This window comes from Crinia signifera, chromosome 9 (genome assembly GCF_055691185.1).
Source record: "Crinia signifera chromosome 9, ASM5569118v1, whole genome shotgun sequence".
Classification (NCBI taxonomy): Eukaryota; Metazoa; Chordata; class Amphibia; order Anura; family Myobatrachidae; genus Crinia; species Crinia signifera.
This window is the reverse complement of record NC_139225.1, coordinates 147,546,758-147,563,943: the sequence shown is the minus strand read 5'-3', so window position 1 is coordinate 147,563,943 and position 17,186 is coordinate 147,546,758. Positions and strand designations below refer to the sequence as shown.

The following is a 17,186-nucleotide window of genomic DNA, read 5'->3' as shown; positions in this document are numbered from 1 at the left end:
TTATTATACATTTGTGTGTATTATTGGTCCTTTTATATATATATAAAGTCACTTTCAATTGTCCTATGAAGAATAACTCCACCTGTTTTGTCGCCAGATAACCCATATTTTCCTCTGGCTCACTTCTCCTCCCTTATCACTGCTTCATACATCTACCCCATTGTGTCACTCAGTGGCATAGTCCCTGCAGACCCTGTGGTGGATTGTGGGCGCCTGGAGAACTGTGGGGACAACTGTTCCGGGCCACCACACCACCACTGTCAGTGCAGCAGAGAGGAACCACCGGCCTGAGGAGCTTCACCATGGGAGAGATAGATGGTAGATGAGGCGGCGGCCATTTTGGGAGGACAATTTCAACAGTATGATATGAGCAGACACAAACAGCAGAATCCGCCAGGACTGCACAAACAGCAGTCGGGGTGGGGGTTCCCTGACAACGAGCAGAAACCCAAACAAGCAGGTAGTATAGGGGATGGGGGGAGGGGCGTAAAATTTATAGTGACTCCACTGGTGTCAGTGATTCTTTTCATGCATGGCCCATAACTTGTATGTATGTGCTGAAATGTGGCGCAGTAATGTATCCCTGTATGATGGAAGATGACTGAATTAATTCATACTCTGTAAATGTTCCACATCTTTTATTTATAAAACACACATTGTACACAGTCTATTACATGTATGGGGTCCGGGATCTAGGAAAAAACACAACTTCACAGCCACTACATGCACGTACACACTGGTCTACACACTTCCTGTGCCGACTGTCCACCGTTCATGCTGAGGACAGTACAGGGGCGCTGATTATGTGCACAGTGCACTATAGTGGAACGATCTGTACAAGGCTGTGTCTATTATTATTACTATTTTCCAACACTTGTGTATACGCGCCCAACACTAAGACAAGCGACATAGTAAATAACGCATATATTACACAATACTGACACAATACAGTTCTTGCACATACAGTGCTCAGCAAAATCCGGAGCACTATCTGCTGTACGTAGTTCTCGTTTTATCATCTAAATCAGTATTGGGGAACCAGCTGTTGCTAAACTACACATCCCAGCATGCCCTGCAACAGTTTTAGCATGGCCAAATAGAAAAACTGTAACAGAGCATGCTGGGATGTGTAGTTCAACAACAGCTGGAGGGCCGAAGGTTCCCCGTTCCCTGATCTAAATCCTACTGCTAAGTCGTGTACGTTATTTCAAATAAGGATTGAGCAGAATGCAACAAACAAACCACATATATTTCACTCTGAATATCTTAGAAAATCCTATATAATACACTCTAAGGAAGCCATTGTAGGGAAGGTTCAGTCAGAGCCAGGTAAGTGCTTTCATTGTCTATATATCAGAATAGTGCATAAAAAGGGCAGATGTATTTAGTCTAGTGAAGTGATAAAGTGGAAGGCCAATCAGCTGTGTTTGAAAAACGACAGTTGGGATTTGATTGGCTGGTGCGTTACCACCTTCCACTTTATCACTTCACCGTTTGTAGCGGAGAGAAGTTCTGTGAAGAGATTCACGAGTAGGTGCCGCAATATAATAACTACTAGGCCCAGAACTTAGGAGGGGGATAGGGCAAGAAAGAATAACAATGAATGATGATAACAAGATTCAACCAAACTGTGGCAACTGCTTCCTGGGTACATTAGTAAGACCCACATGTCCTGTACGGGAATATATTGATATACAATAAACCCCATTCCCCAGACTTGTCTTTTGGTTTCTTGTTTAGGTGCAGCTGTCTAAGTAGACATACGTTTCTATTACCCTACACCCCCGCTCTGTGCCAAATTCTACTCATCCCCATTGGGTAGGCGCGTCTCAGTTGCCATTTTGTAGGAGCCTGTAATAAGCTCCTCTGCTCTTGACAAGGTCCTCATGAGTCCCGCGCTCCACTATCCGGCCCCCCTCCAGGACCAGGATCTGATGTGCATTTCGTATAGTGCGGAGCCTGTGAGCGATGATCAGCAGAGAGAGGCCTTGGATACTCTGCAGAGACTGCTGGATCTGTGGAAGAGACATAGGGAGGGAGATGTATTAAGCCTTCCTCATTTTATCACTCTCCAAGGCTTGGAACATCTCCCCCACAGACAGAACGCACAGGAGACAGGGTAACAGCATAAGAGAAGGATAACTCCGTACCTCATGCTCCGTGTCTACATCCAGACAACTTGCAGCCTCGTCCAGAATGAGCAGCCGGGGTCTCGGTGCCAGTGCGCGGGCAAGAGCGATTCGCTGCTTCTGACCAACACCCAGCTGATTCCCAGAGCTGCCGACGTCTGACACAGAGGAGACATAACACTAATAAGTATCTTCATACACAGAACCCTGCAGCCAGGACTGAGAACGTCAGCGCCCTAGGTCATTATTAAGTCTATATACTGTGCGGCTGCGTTCTCACCTAGCAGTGCCGCTAACAGTGGCATAAGTTTGTCACAGTTGCCCGGAGGCAAGATATATATTGGTGCCCCCCCCCCCCCCCAACCTTATATAATATAATAGTGTATGTGTCTGTTCTGAAATATGTGTATTATACACACACACACATATATATTGAGAGGGAGAACACATACAGTATATATTTCAGAAATCAACTAAAGAAGGGATAGCAATGGCTTTCAATTAACTGATTCAAACTGGCAGGGGAGAAGAGGTGCCCCCTTGGGAGCAGGAGCCCGGCGGCAGATGACTCCATTGCCTCCCAGAGTTCTGCCCCTGGCCGCTAATGTATAACATGGCTGCGGTATATCTGCAATGGAGGCAAGGTGGGAGAACTGGGAGGAGATAATACAGTGACTACATATATACTGTATAATATATAGTTACTGGCTTGCTGGGTCCATGATACAGTATGGGCCTTATTCTGGTTGACTTGCTCGGACGCGAATTCCCACGGGGACCGATGTTTTGTGCATGCGCAGCAGCATTTCTGCTCATGTGTATACGCTTGGTGAGTGCGCTGGGCGTACATGAAAACGCTGGGCGTACACATGCTAATGCATTGGTGACGCACGTGCAGCTGACATAACTGGATGTCAGCTGCCCGCCCAATTCCCTGGAATTCTACACGTATATGCACAAGTGGTCTGGACCACCCTTACATATGCGTGTGCCTTCGCCATGATTCGATGGTGAGCGACCATCGAAAGATGGGGGAGATTCCCACTGACATGCAAATGGATGGTCATATAAAACATCCATTCCCAACCCTTGCGAACGAATCCCGATTGAGAATCGTTGGCGCCTGCTAACCATTCGCAAGGCAGGAGATAGGGTGATTCGCAAGGATGCAAATTCACATCCGAGCGAGCCAATCAGAATAGGCCCTATCTGTACATAGAGGTACAATTTACATAATGTCGCTATAAATTCCACATTTGCCGACTCTTGTGCTGAACGGCCATTTACAGTGACTCCGCGTATCAGTATATGGAGGTATTATTAATGGTACATAGTAACAGGATGTACTGAGAATATGGGCTGCTAATCTCAGGATCAGGCATGAGAGGCCCCTCATCTGCAGGACTTGAATTGATAAAGACAGCAGTCAATGTCTATAAACCCTACAAAAGAGATGGCTAAACTGGTCCTTGTGGTCTACCACAGTCCATGTTTTCCAGGCCACCTGTGGATCTGTAGAATGTATCGGTTAGAAATGACTGCAGCAGATGTTTGAGTGTGTGACAGTTATTAATGACTGCACCTGTACACCAGCTAAGTGGTCTGGGAAATGTGATCATTAGTAATGACTGCACCTGTGCACCAGCTAAGTGGTCTGGGAAATGTGATAACTAGTAATGACTGCACCTGTACACCAGCTAAGTGGTCTGTGAAATGTGATAGTTAGTAATAACTGCACCAGCTAAGTGGTCTGGGAAATGTGATAGTTAGTAATGACTGCACCTGTGCACCAGCAACATGGTAAGGGAAGCATGGCAGTTAATAATGACCACACCATTGTACCAGCTAGGTGGTCTGGGGAACATGACAGCTAGTTATGACAACACCTGTGCAGTTAGGTGGTCTGGGAAAAGTTACAATTAATAAGGAATACACATGTGCACCAGTTAAGTGGTCTGGGAAAAGTGACAGTTAGTAATGACTACACATGTGCACCAGTTAGGTGGCCTGGGAAACATGACAGTAATTACTGCACCTGTGCACCAGCTAGGTGATCTGGGAAATGGGACAGTTAGTAATGACTGCACCTGTGCACCAGCTAGGTGGTCTGGGAAATGGGACAGTTAGTAATGACTGCACCTGTGCACCAGCTAGGTGGTCTTGAAAATGTGAACTATTGTTAGATCTCAAGGATCAGTTTGACCAGCTGTGCCCTACTGTATATAGCTGGTCAAAAGAGCTTGCAATCTAGCCACTGAGATCCCAGTCTCACCTGTGTTGTATCCCGCGTCCAGGTCTCGGATGAAGACATCAGCCTTTGCCTCTCTCGCTGCGGCTTCCAGCTGATGATCAGCGGGGTCCCGGAGGCCGTAAGCGATATTTTCTTTGATTGTTCCAGAAAAGAGAACAGGGTTTTGAGCCACCAGCGTCACCTGCAGAATACATCATCATATTTGTCACCAGATATTAACCGAAAGGTAAAGGGCCACTAAGGCTGATATACACGTTCATTATCTATAATGGATGTACTGTACTGCATACTGTACTGTATCACACACTCCTGCAGTGAGTGTCCGGTGAGCAGAGAGGTGGCAGTGCATGGCAGTGTAAGTTCTGGGTAGGTGGCAGACAGTCTGTACTGTATCACACACGCCTGCAGTGAGTGTCTGGTTAGCAGTGAGGTGGCAGTGCATGGCAGTGTGAGTGCCAGGTAGGTGGCAGACAGTCTGTACTGTATCACACACTCCTGCAGTGAGTGTCTGGTTAGCAGTGAGGTGGCAGTGCATGGCAGTGTGAGTGTAAGGTAGGTGGCTGACAGTCTGTACTGTATCACACACGCCTGCAGTGAGTGTCCAGTGAGCAGTGAGGTGGCAGTGCATGGCAGTGTGAGTGCCAGGTAGGTGGCAGACAGTCTGTACTGTATCACACACTCCTGCAGTGAGTGTCCAGTGAGCAGTGAGGTGGCAGTGCATGGCAGTGTGAGTGCCAGGTAGGTGGCAGACAGTCTGTACTGTATCACACACTCCTGCAGTGAGTGTCTGGTTAGCAGTGAGGTGGCAGTGCATGGCAGTGTGAGTGCCAGGTAGGTGGCAGACAGTCTGTACTGTATCACACACGCCTGCAGTGAGTGTCCAGTGAGCAGTGAGGTGGCAGTGCATGGCAGTGTGAGTGCCAGGTAGGTGGCAGACAGTCTGTACTGTATCACACACTCCTGCAGTGAGTGTCCAGTGAGCAGAGAGGTGGCAGTGCATGGCAGTGTGAGTGCTGGGTAGGTGGCAGACCGTCTGTACTGTATCACACACTCCTGCAGTGAGGGTCCTGTGAGCAGTAAGGTGGCAGTGCATGGCAGTGCGAGTGCCAGGTAGGTGGCAGACAGTCTGTACTGTATCACACACGCCTGCAGTGAGTTTCCAGTGAGCAGTGAGGTGGCAGTGCATGGCAGTGTGAGTGCTGGGTAGGTGGCAGACAGTCTGTACTGTATCACACACGCCTGCAGTGAGTGTCCAGTGAGCAGTGAGGTGGCAGTGCATGGCAGTGTGAGTGCTGGGTAGGTGGCAGACAGTCTGTACTGTATCACACACTCCTGCAGTGAGGGTCCTGTGAGCAGTAAGGTGGCAGTGTGAGTGCTGGGTAGGTGGCAGACAGTCTGTACTGTATCACACACTCCTGCAGTGAGGGTCCTGTGAGCAGTAAGGTGGCAGTGCATGGCAGTGCGAGTGCCAGGTAGGTGGCAGACAGTCTGTACTGTATCACACACGCCTGCAGTGAGTGTCCAGTGAGCAGTGAGGTGGCAGTGCATGGCAGTGTGTACTAGGTAGGTGGCAGACAGTCTGTACTGTATCACACACGCCTGCAGTGAGGGTCCTGTGAGCAGTAAGGTGGCAGTGCATGGCAGAGTGAGTGCTGGGTAGGTGGCAGACAGTCTGTACTGTATCACACACGCCTGCAGTGAGGGTCCTGTGAGCAGTAAGGTGGCAGTGCATGGCAGTGTGAGTGCTGGGTAGGTGGCAGACAGTCTGTACTGTATCACACACTCCTGAAGTGAGTGTCCAGTGAGCAGTGAGGTGGCAGTGCATGGCAGTGTGAGTGCCAGGTAGGTGGCAGACAGTCTGTACTGTATCACACACTCCTGCAGTGAGTGTCTGGTTAGCAGTGAGGTGGCAGTGAATGGCAGTGTGAGTGCCAGGTAGGTGGCAGACAGTCTGTACTGTATCACACACGCCTGCAGTGAGTGTCCAGTGAGCAGTGAGGTGGCAGTGCATGGCAGTGTGAGTGCCAGGTAGGTGGCAGACAGTCTGTACTGTATCACACACGCCTGCAGTGAGTGTCCAGTGAGCAGTGAGGTGGCAGTGCATGGCAGTGTGAGTGCTGGGTAGGTGGCAGACAGTCTGTACTGTATCACACACGCCTGCAGTGAGTGTCCAGTGAGGTGGCAGTGCATGGCAGTGTGAGTGCTGGGTAGGTGGCAGACAGTCTGTACTGTATCACACACTCCTGCAGTGAGGGTCCTGTGAGCAGTAAGGTGGCAGTGTGAGTGCTGGGTAGGTGGCAGACAGTCTGTACTGTATCACACACTCCTGCAGTGAGGGTCCTGTGAGCAGTAAGGTGGCAGTGCATGGCAGTGCGAGTGCCAGGTAGGTGGCAGACAGTCTGTACTGTATCACACACGCCTGCAGTGAGTGTCCAGTGAGCAGTGAGGTGGCAGTGCATGGCAGTGTGTACTAGGTAGGTGGCAGACAGTCTGTACTGTATCACACACGCCTGCAGTGAGGGTCCTGTGAGCAGTAAGGTGGCAGTGCATGGCAGAGTGAGTGCCAGGTAGGTGGCTGACAGTCTGTACTGTATCACACACGCCTGCAGTGAGTGTCCAGTGAGCAGTGAGGTGGCAGTGCATGGCAGTGTGAGTGCCAGGTAGGTGGCAGACAGTCTGTACTGTATCACACACTCCTGCAGTGAGTGTCCAGTGAGCAGTGAGGTGGCAGTGCATGGCAGTGTGAGTGCCAGGTAGGTGGCAGACAGTCTGTACTGTATCACACACTCCTGCAGTGAGCGTCTGGTTAGCAGTGAGGTGGCAGTGCATGGCAGTGTGAGTGCCAGGTAGGTGGCAGACAGTCTGTACTGTATCACACACGCCTGCAGTGAGTGTCCAGTGAGCAGTGAGGTGGCAGTGCATGGCAGTGTGAGTGCCAGGTAGGTGGCAGACAGTCTGTACTGTATCACACACGCCTGCAGTGAGTGTCCAGTGAGCAGAGAGGTGGCAGTGCATGGCAGTGTGAGTGCTGGGTAGGTGGCAGACCGTCTGTACTGTATCACACACTCCTGCAGTGAGGGTCCTGTGAGCAGTAAGGTGGCAGTGCATGGCAGTGCGAGTGCCAGGTAGGTGGCAGACAGTCTGTACTGTATCACACACGCCTGCAGTGAGTTTCCAGTGAGCAGTGAGGTGGCAGTGCATGGCAGTGTGAGTGCTGGGTAGGTGGCAGACAGTCTGTACTGTATCACACACGCCTGCAGTGAGTGTCCAGTGAGCAGTGAGGTGGCAGTGCATGGCAGTGTGAGTGCTGGGTAGGTGGCAGACAGTCTGTACTGTATCACACACTCCTGCAGTGAGGGTCCTGTGAGCAGTAAGGTGGCAGTGTGAGTGCTGGGTAGGTGGCAGACAGTCTGTACTGTATCACACACTCCTGCAGTGAGGGTCCTGTGAGCAGTAAGGTGGCAGTGCATGGCAGTGCGAGTGCCAGGTAGGTGGCAGACAGTCTGTACTGTATCACACACGCCTGCAGTGAGTGTCCAGTGAGCAGTGAGGTGGCAGTGCATGGCAGTGTGTACTAGGTAGGTGGCAGACAGTCTGTACTGTATCACACACGCCTGCAGTGAGGGTCCTGTGAGCAGTAAGGTGGCAGTGCATGGCAGAGTGAGTGCTGGGTAGGTGGCAGACAGTCTGTACTGTATCACACACGCCTGCAGTGAGGGTCCTGTGAGCAGTAAGGTGGCAGTGCATGGCAGTGTGAGTGCTGGGTAGGTGGCAGACAGTCTGTACTGTATCACACACTCCTGCAGTGAGTGTCCAGTGAGCAGTGAGGTGGCAGTGCATGGCAGTGTGAGTGCCAGGTAGGTGGCAGACAGTCTGTACTGTATCACACACTCCTGCAGTGAGTGTCTGGTTAGCAGTGAGGTGGCAGTGTGAGTGCCAGGTAGGTGGCAGACAGTCTGTACTGTATCACACACGCCTGCAGTGAGTGTCCAGTGAGCAGTGAGGTGGCAGTGCATGGCAGTGTGAGTGCCAGGTAGGTGGCAGACAGTCTGTACTGTATCACACACGACTGCAGTGAGTGTCCAGTGAGCAGAGAGGTGGCAGTGCATGGCAGTGTGAGTGCTGGGTAGGTGGCAGACCGTCTGTACTGTATCACACACTCCTGCAGTGAGGGTCCTGTGAGCAGTAAGGTGGCAGTGCATGGCAGTGCGAGTGCCAGGTAGGTGGCAGACAGTCTGTACTGTATCACACACGCCTGCAGTGAGTGTCCAGTGAGCAGTGAGGTGGCAGTGCATGGCAGTGTGAGTGCTGGGTAGGTGGCAGACAGTCTGTACTGTATCACACACGCCTGCAGTGAGTGTCCAGTGAGCAGTGAGGTGGCAGTGCATGGCAGAGTGCGAGTGCTGGGTAGGTGGCAGACAGTCTGTACTGTATCACACACTCCTGCAGTGAGGGTCCTGTGAGCAGTAAGGTGGCAGTGTGAGTGCTGGGTAGGTGGCAGACAGTCTGTACTGTATCACACACTCCTGCAGTGAGGGTCCTGTGAGCAGTAAGGTGGCAGTGCATGGCAGTGCGAGTGCCAGGTAGGTGGCAGACAGTCTGTACTGTATCACACACGCCTGCAGTGAGTGTCCAGTGAGCAGTGAGGTGGCAGTGCATGGCAGTGTGTACTAGGTAGGTGGCAGACAGTCTGTACTGTATCACACACGCCTGCAGTGAGGGTCCTGTGAGCAGTAAGGTGGCAGTGCATGGCAGAGTGAGTGCTGGGTAGGTGGCAGACAGTCTGTACTGTATCACACACGCCTGCAGTGAGGGTCCTGTGAGCAGTAAGGTGGCAGTGCATGGCAGTGTGAGTGCTGGGTAGGTGGCAGACAGTATGTATCACACACGCCTGCAGTGAGGGTCCTGTGAGCAGTAAGGTGGCAGTGCATGGCAGTGTGAGTGCTGGGTAGGTGGCAGACAGTCTGTACTGTATCACACACTCCTGCAGTGAGTGTCTGGTGAGCAGACAGGTGGCAGTGCATGGCAGTGTGAGTGCTGGGTAGTATCACTGGCATGAGTATCCTATGGTACAATTGTTGGTATTACATTCTAGCTGGAGTATCCACACAACATCCTCCTAGTATTGATAAATAGAAGTTGCCAGCGCTGGCTGAATGATATACAAGACGGTTCACAATGATACATTTCATATATAATTCACAAAATAAAATAAAAATGACATATATTCGAAAAATAGCGGTATATATCGCTGAGATGGAAATAAAACTTCATATATACCCTAACGGAGACTATTTAAACGCACCTGTCTTAGTTGGGTTCAGTGACTGTCTCCTGACGTCAGGAGATCTGTGCCACATTTTGTGTACGCCCATCTCCTGATGTCAGAAGGGAGTCACTTGACAAACTTCCGGGTCACGTGACCTTCATTGAACCCGACTGAGACAGGTGCGTTTAAATCGTCTCCGTTAGGATATATATACTGTATATTAACAATTGCTACAACATAAAATATCATAGAGGACGGCCCCTCTGTGTATATTAGATGTATGTATTTTATATGACGGTTCTTTTGATTACATTGAAAAACTACACAATTGATTTAGTAATTAGTGGAGTGGTTTATATTGAGCTACACTTGCTCCTGATGAAGCCGGAGTATCCTGTACATTATTCGGGGAAACGCGTCGAGCTCATCTACCTACTGGGATGTACTTACCTATATACTGATCCATGACCAAATCCTGAATAGAGCACCACAAGGAACTGGTATTGCGACCACGTTTGTATGGGGTACCTCGCCTCATCCCTAAATACACCAGATGTCATAGTGGATTGCCACCAGGAACTTTGAGCTCTTGCAAGTATAGAGCATCTTGGGACTACTGAGACTTAAGCTGGCCATACATCTACAGATCGATTGTCAGATTGGGCTGGTTGGAACAAAAACCTGGTAATATCTGAATGACAGTTTTTGGCAGTTTTCCAGCATTTCAAAGCAAATGGTCAACTGTCATTTTCTCTGATCCACTACCAGGATTTTGTTCCAACCAGCCCAATCTGACAATCGATCTGTAGATGTATGGCCAGCTTTACCTGCAATATTGGGACAACAGCATTGGCCCTTATTCTAGTTGAATCGGACGGATGCGTATCTTGGACGGACACAGAGTGTTCTTAGCCCCGCCTACCGTATGGATCGCTCACTCGTCCAAATGCGGTAAGACGCAGAGTGAACGGACCGCGAGTGGATGTTTCATGCAAACACCTCCCCCATCTGTGTGAACCTCCCCCATTGAATGATGGACCGAGCGGTCAGGCAACACCGAGTGCTCCAGACCACTAGGACATTTTTCCGTGTGAAAGCAGGGATATGGGCGGGCAGCTGGCATCCGGCTATGTCATATGTCCGCCTTCCTACACTTGCATCATGGCTGGATTACCATATGTACACCCAGCGCTTTCATGGAAACGCCCATAAAACGCGGGGCGTACGCATATGGTAATGAGCCCAAACATCCCTTCACGCCCCTCTCCACCCCCTGCTTGGATGGTTCCGACCGATCGTTTTCTGCACGGAACTCACGCCGTGTTCGGACGTGTGAGGCGTTCGCACATGCGCACAAAACGCCTCTGCACATGCGCAAATACCAAACATCGGCCGTCCGACCGCACTCTGAGCCATCCGACTCAATCAGAATAAGGGCCATTGTCCCTAATTTCTTCAGAGCCCATTTGTGGATCACGGGAATGACAATATGAAATCCTTCACCCAGTTTGGATAATCCTGATGTTTTAAATTCCGTTTCAGCGATATATGATATATAACGCTATTTTTAGACTATATGTCATTGTTATTTTTGGTGAATTAGATATTACATTTAACATTGTGAACCGTCTTGTATATCATTCAGCCAGTGCTGGCAAATTCTATGTATTCATACTCGCTGTCAGGGGAGTGACTACCCCTTGGCAGCTGCTGCGAATTGCGCACCACACACTACCGTTCTCTTTATCCTCCTAGTATTACCTTGCTATGTAGGTACTGATGCTTATAATCAGCTATTGGCCTTCCATCCAGCAGGATTTCCCCGCTCTGGGGCTCGTAGAATCTCTCCAGCAGCGATACGCAGGTTGTCTTACCACATCCAGAGAGGCCAACGATAGCGGTGACGGTGCCGGGGGGAAGGGAGAACGAGACCTCCTGCCGGAAGTGAGAAAAGGAAATTGTAGCAAGAGACAGAACATTGATCACGAAGATCAGTGAATAAAAAAACTAAATGGAGTAACACAAGCTATAGCTCAATAATTCAGATTATTGGTACTGCGCTCTGTCTAGTGAGGTGTTTAAAAGGTATTATGTCAATCATGCTTAGTAGTGATATAGGAGATAATGAGGACAGACGTGAAATAAATGTTTACTTTATGAGTAAAGATAAAAACATAGATAAAATTGCACAAATAATTAAGTCTGCATGTATAATGGTGAAAACATTGACAAATAAATGCAATTACTAAAAAGTCTAGTTAAAAATTATTTAAAAAAGGCAAAAATACACTAATAATGGGATAATGATAAATATAATACTGTCCCACAGTGTTTTCAAAGTTGATTGACAGGAAGACTAGCAAAAAAAAGAAAAAAGAAACTCGGGTGGGGTGCACTCTAAATATTTATCTAATATCTTTAATATTTTTATATTTTTGTCTGCTGTGCACTTTTTTTTTTATTTTTGTGTATTCTTTAAAAATATTTTTTATATTTTATTTTATTTAAAAAATATATAAAATATAAAAAAATATTTTTAAAGAATACACAAAAATTAAAAATAAAATAAAAAAATAAGTGGACAGCAGACAAAAATATAAAAATATTAAAATGACAATATAACTTAACAGAACAACCTTAGTTAGGGGATTTAGAGTGCACCCCTCCCGAGTTTCTTTTTTTTGCTAAACATTACGTGGCTCTAGTCGGGGGTGCACCACTGAACATCACTTCCACAACCTAGGACCCTAGGGTAGAGGTTAGTGTGATGTAAAATACCAGGAATACTACTTTAAATTAAAATCAGTCATATCCCCTACTTTATCTAATTAGCGTAACATGTATCTCCAATAATTAGTGCAGTTCCCCATAACAACCCCTTACAAATATCTGACAGGAAGACTAGGAAGTGCGCACATGTCGTTCTATCAGGTCTGAATCGTGCCCATGGTCAAATCATGTCCAATCCTCCTCCTGGTTGAGGTGGCACGCAGCAGCAGTTACACTCACCTTCAGGGTGGTGGTGCCTGGGTCGGAGGGGTAGGAAAATGTCACGTCCCGGAACTCAAATTCGCCACGTAGGTCATCAGGACAGAGAGAACCAGATGTGGAGACCAGCGGCTCCCGGTCCAGGTACTGGAAGACTTTGCTGGCAGCGCCGGCTGAATGGGTTATCTCACTGAGCATGTGCACCAGGGACTAAGAGGGGAACATAGAGGAGTCGGAGGGAAGTAATGTAGATTCATGTAATAAAAAATCGGTCCCATCGAAGATGGCCAAAATGGTGGTGGGCTCTGTCATGTGACGTCAGCCACCCACCCCAAGCAGCCATCGTTACTCATGTGTTAGCAGGGGTACGCCCAGTGTTTCTATGGGCGTGCCGATAAAACACTTGGCAGTCCCCTGCGCTCAACCCTGCCCGCTGTTCGCTCCCGAGGCTTGCACATCCCAAAACCCCAACAATCAGCAGAAGGAGCGAATTCAGCCTGCACCGAGCGGCCCTAAACCGTCCACTTTATCGCTTCAGGGTTTGAAAGTTCTCCCCCACAGTCCACACACTTCTAGACTTAATTAACTAAAACAATCACATACTGTACAGGCATCATCTCATATACACAAAGTATTCAGAAAGGAAATAAGGAATGGTCTGGAGCATATACAGATATATATACTATATATATAGTACCTAGGGACTGAGTATAAAGACTACATATTACCGTATAAGGTGGCCTTATTATGGGGTGCATGTACTAATCCTGGGAGAAAGATACATCTCCATCCACCTTACTCTCTCCCAGGCTTAGTACATCTCAATGACACTACAATGGATCAGCAATTATTGTTTTCAGTTCAGTGGTCAAACTGATTCCTCATTTACATGAAACGCTGCTGTCAATATAAAGGATGAGAATTACAGCAAAATATAATTAAAGTACAAAAAAAGAAATTAAGCATTGTTGTAATTAATCCTATAAAATGCAGATAGGGATTTTCAGTTTACTCTGAGGGACCTCCATGATCATCCCTGGTCTCTCTCTGGGAGATATACTGTACATGGTCTTTTATCAGAGAGCTATATGGTCTTCTCTCAGATAGCGTCCTCCATGACCATCCCTGGTAGAGCTCTGGGCTCTCTCTCTGGGAGATATACATGGTCTTTTATCAGAGTGCTATATGGTCTTCTCTCAGATAGCATCCTCCATCATGACCATCCCTGGGAGAGCTCTGGGCTCTCTCTAGGAGATATGCATGGTCTTTTATCAGAGTGCTATATGGTCTTCTCTCAGATAGAGTCCTCCATGACCATAGCTGGTAGAGATCTGGGCTCTCACTAGTACCCCTTTCATATAGAAAAGCAAATGAACAGGTCAAACATTTCTACCAGGTAATTTGCTGTTCAACACAGGTCCTTTATTTGAATGAAAGGGTCAACACGGGTCAAAACACAAAGGGATTTTGAACCAGGTTGACCCTTTCACACAGAAGAAATATTAGTTTCCTGAATGACTATTCCTGTAGAGTTCAATGGCTTTCTCTAGGAGATATAGGCATGGACTTTTCCCACAGAGCTCCACAGTCTTCTCTCAGACAGCAACATGTCCCTCTCCTGGAGGCCTCCAGGACATTTATGTTATATCTCCAGGGCCCACTCTGGCAAAGCAACATTTGTTTTAACAAATGATGGTCACATCACATATAATAAAGTATTAAGCAGTATCCTGTCCAAAACTGAAAAGTAGCAGAACCAGGTGAGTTAATCAATATCCTCGTTATGCAGTACACAGAAAAGCACTGACTAGGACGAGCGCAACGAGTTCTATTTCTCACCCGTAAATAGTCTCCCGACTGCATCTGGTATAGGATGAACGACACCATCTCCCCACTGCTCATCGCTCCGCTCTTGATTAGATTGTGCCCAAGCCACAACATTAGGACCTGAATTCCCAGGTTTATGATCTACCGAAAAGAAAGACATATTATAATATATATATATATATATATATATATATATATATATATATATATAGTGAGGTATGGACCCGTCACTCAGGGCTTAGCGCTGTCAACCTTGTGGTGGTGAAATTGCTCCTGTGCCTCCATAGGTGAGGATGATGGTCCTCCCAAATATAACCAAGTGAAGAAGTGGCACTAGGAGTCTTGTAGCAGGTGAAAAAAACTGGACTATTTATTTCAAATTTAGTCCATGGCCATCAACTTTTCAGGGTTATTTGACCCCTGATGAAGTCAGACAGGACGAAACGTGTTGAGTGATCCTAGCCTCCCACCTCACTAAAAGATAAGCACTTAACTATTTATTTATTATACCTCTTGTTATTGTTTTTAAATACATATTTTGTTCTTGTTTTATTGTAATAAAATCATTATATATATATATATATATATATATATATATATATCTATCTCTGAGCCCTTTTAACTTCTTTCACTGTTATCCAGGCAGTACTGCTCCTATTCACTTTTTTAAAGAAAACAATTAGTCACTGAGGCTTTATATACTGTTAGCAGTGCTTTGATCTTGGAAAACAATGAAACTCTCTCCTACTAAGACGGTTACTGGCAGCAAGGAGATGGGAAAGCTACATTGGGCAACAAGCTGGATTTCTGCCATGATCAGAAAATAATAGGGGTGAACGGAGTGTTTTAAACATGGGGAGTTGCAGTTACAGACACAATCTGACATATGAGATGGTCCTCACCCTTATCGCCAGCACATACAAAGCTCTGACCAGGTCCCTATACGTCTGGAGATCATGTGTCTTCTTCAGGGACTCATCGTATCTCTTCACCTCTTCTTCCTCAGCGGCAAAACATTGCACCGTGTGCACCGACTCAATAATCTCTTTCGCCAGGTCGCTGGAGCTAGCGATGGAGTCTTGAACCTTCTTCACCAAGTCCTAGGTGACAACAGTAATGGCTGTCAGTTAAAGGGGCTCACACAGGGGTGATATGTAATAAATTTGAGTTGAAGGAAGAGACTCCATGGGTGAGATTTAACAGGGTGCAAATTTTTAGACAGCAAAAAAGTCGCACCATATTGCACATGTCAAATCTGTGACTTTTTCCTAAAATTCACACAGGTTACAGGGTGCAAATTTTTAGACAAAGTCAGAAATCTCATTTGCGATTTCTCGTGATTTTTAGTAACATTAAATGTGCGTTTTTTTAGTAACGGGAGTGCCCAGATTTTTGTTCCCCTCTTCCAAACATAACCAGCTCCAGGGTACTTGAGCCAGTCCTGGTTCCTTAACTACGGGGTAAAAGAATTGTGGTGATCCCCCGTATTTAAGAAACCAGCATGGGCTCTTGGACAGGTGCTGGTTCCAAAATACGGGGGACACCCAGTCTTTTTGTTCCCCAGTATTTTTTGGAACCAAGACGGTCCAAGAGCCCAGTGCTGGTTTCCTAAATACGGGGGAGCCCCACATTCCCCCCGTATTTGGGGAACCAGGACCGGCTCAATGAGCCCGTGGTTTGTATATTCCCCATTTTTCTTCCAAATTTTTACTTGACAACACTTTTTGGGGACAGAACCATGCACAGATCTCAATGTGCATGGTTCTGTCAAACTCGCCAGGCTGGACCTGGGCTATTTATTCTTCACTTTTTGGTAATGTTTAGGGTGCGTTTTGAAAAATCACACCCTATTACATTTGCGATTTTGATGTTTTCTATGAGAAAACATCTAGATGCGATTTTGAATGTGCGATTGTTTCGACGGGTCAAAACGTGCAAATGTTACCGCAATGTTATTTTACATGTGCAATTTTCAGGAATTTATAGATTTCACCCGTTTTTTGCCTAAAAATCACTTATTACCAAAAATCTAATTTTTACTACATTTCGTCCCATGAATTTGTTGCCACATTTAAAGCATAAATTAGTTATTAGGCTATTTTTGCACTATGTAGTTGCCTCTTTAACTTACTAGAAAACACTCTAGCTTCTTACACTCGGAACCTATTACATAACCCAGGGCCGAAACTAGGGTTTCCGGCGACCGGGGCAAGGCAGTCATTTGGTTGCCCCACCACTGACTGGGGGGGGGGGGGGGGGGCAAATGACTGCCTTGCCCCTGGCACCGGAGGCTGAGCAGACCCTCCGCCCACATACCGTTGTGCAGCGGGGTCCAGGGACAGGCAGCGGGGGTTCCGGACCAGGCAGCAGGGGGACGGGCAGCGGGGTCCAGGGACAGGCAGCGGGGGTTCCGGACCAGGCAGCAGGGGGACGGGCAGCGGGGTCCAGGGACAGGCAGCAGGGGGTTCCGGACCAGGCAGCGGGGGTTCCGGACCAGGCAGCGTGGATTCCAGTCCAGGCAGCAGGGGGGCGGGCAGCGGGGTCCAGGGACGGGCAGCGCCGCGGCGGCTTTATTCCTTGTAGTGAGCTACGCTACTTTCCTGGCGGCGGGAAGCGCTGCTGATTTTGACTTGCCGGACGCTAATTGGCTGAGAGAATTCAGCCAATCAGCGTCCGGCAAGACTTTTCAAAATCTACTTCCCGCCGGGCAAATAGCGTAGCT

At 47.8% G+C, this 17,186-nt stretch overlaps 1 protein-coding gene across 2 annotated transcripts in view; it reads right to left on the bottom strand.

Moving 5' to 3' along the window:
- Positions 1-623: 623 nt before the first annotated feature.
- LOC146036267 (antigen peptide transporter 2-like) overlaps positions 624-17,186 on the bottom strand; it is a 29,312-nt gene continuing 12,749 nt past the window's right edge. For both annotated transcript variants that reach the window (XM_083160161.1, XM_083160160.1), the window contains exons 6-12: positions 15,367-15,564; positions 14,477-14,605; positions 12,659-12,847; positions 11,411-11,584; positions 4,402-4,561; positions 2,151-2,287; positions 624-2,015 (exon numbers count right to left, since the gene is read on the bottom strand). In XM_083160161.1, coding sequence (XP_083016287.1) covers positions 1,830-2,015; positions 2,151-2,287; positions 4,402-4,561; positions 11,411-11,584; positions 12,659-12,847; positions 14,477-14,605; positions 15,367-15,564 — 1,173 coding nt within the window. In that variant the 3' untranslated portion in view covers positions 624-1,829. The remainder of the gene's footprint in view (positions 2,016-2,150; positions 2,288-4,401; positions 4,562-11,410; positions 11,585-12,658; positions 12,848-14,476; positions 14,606-15,366; positions 15,565-17,186) is intronic.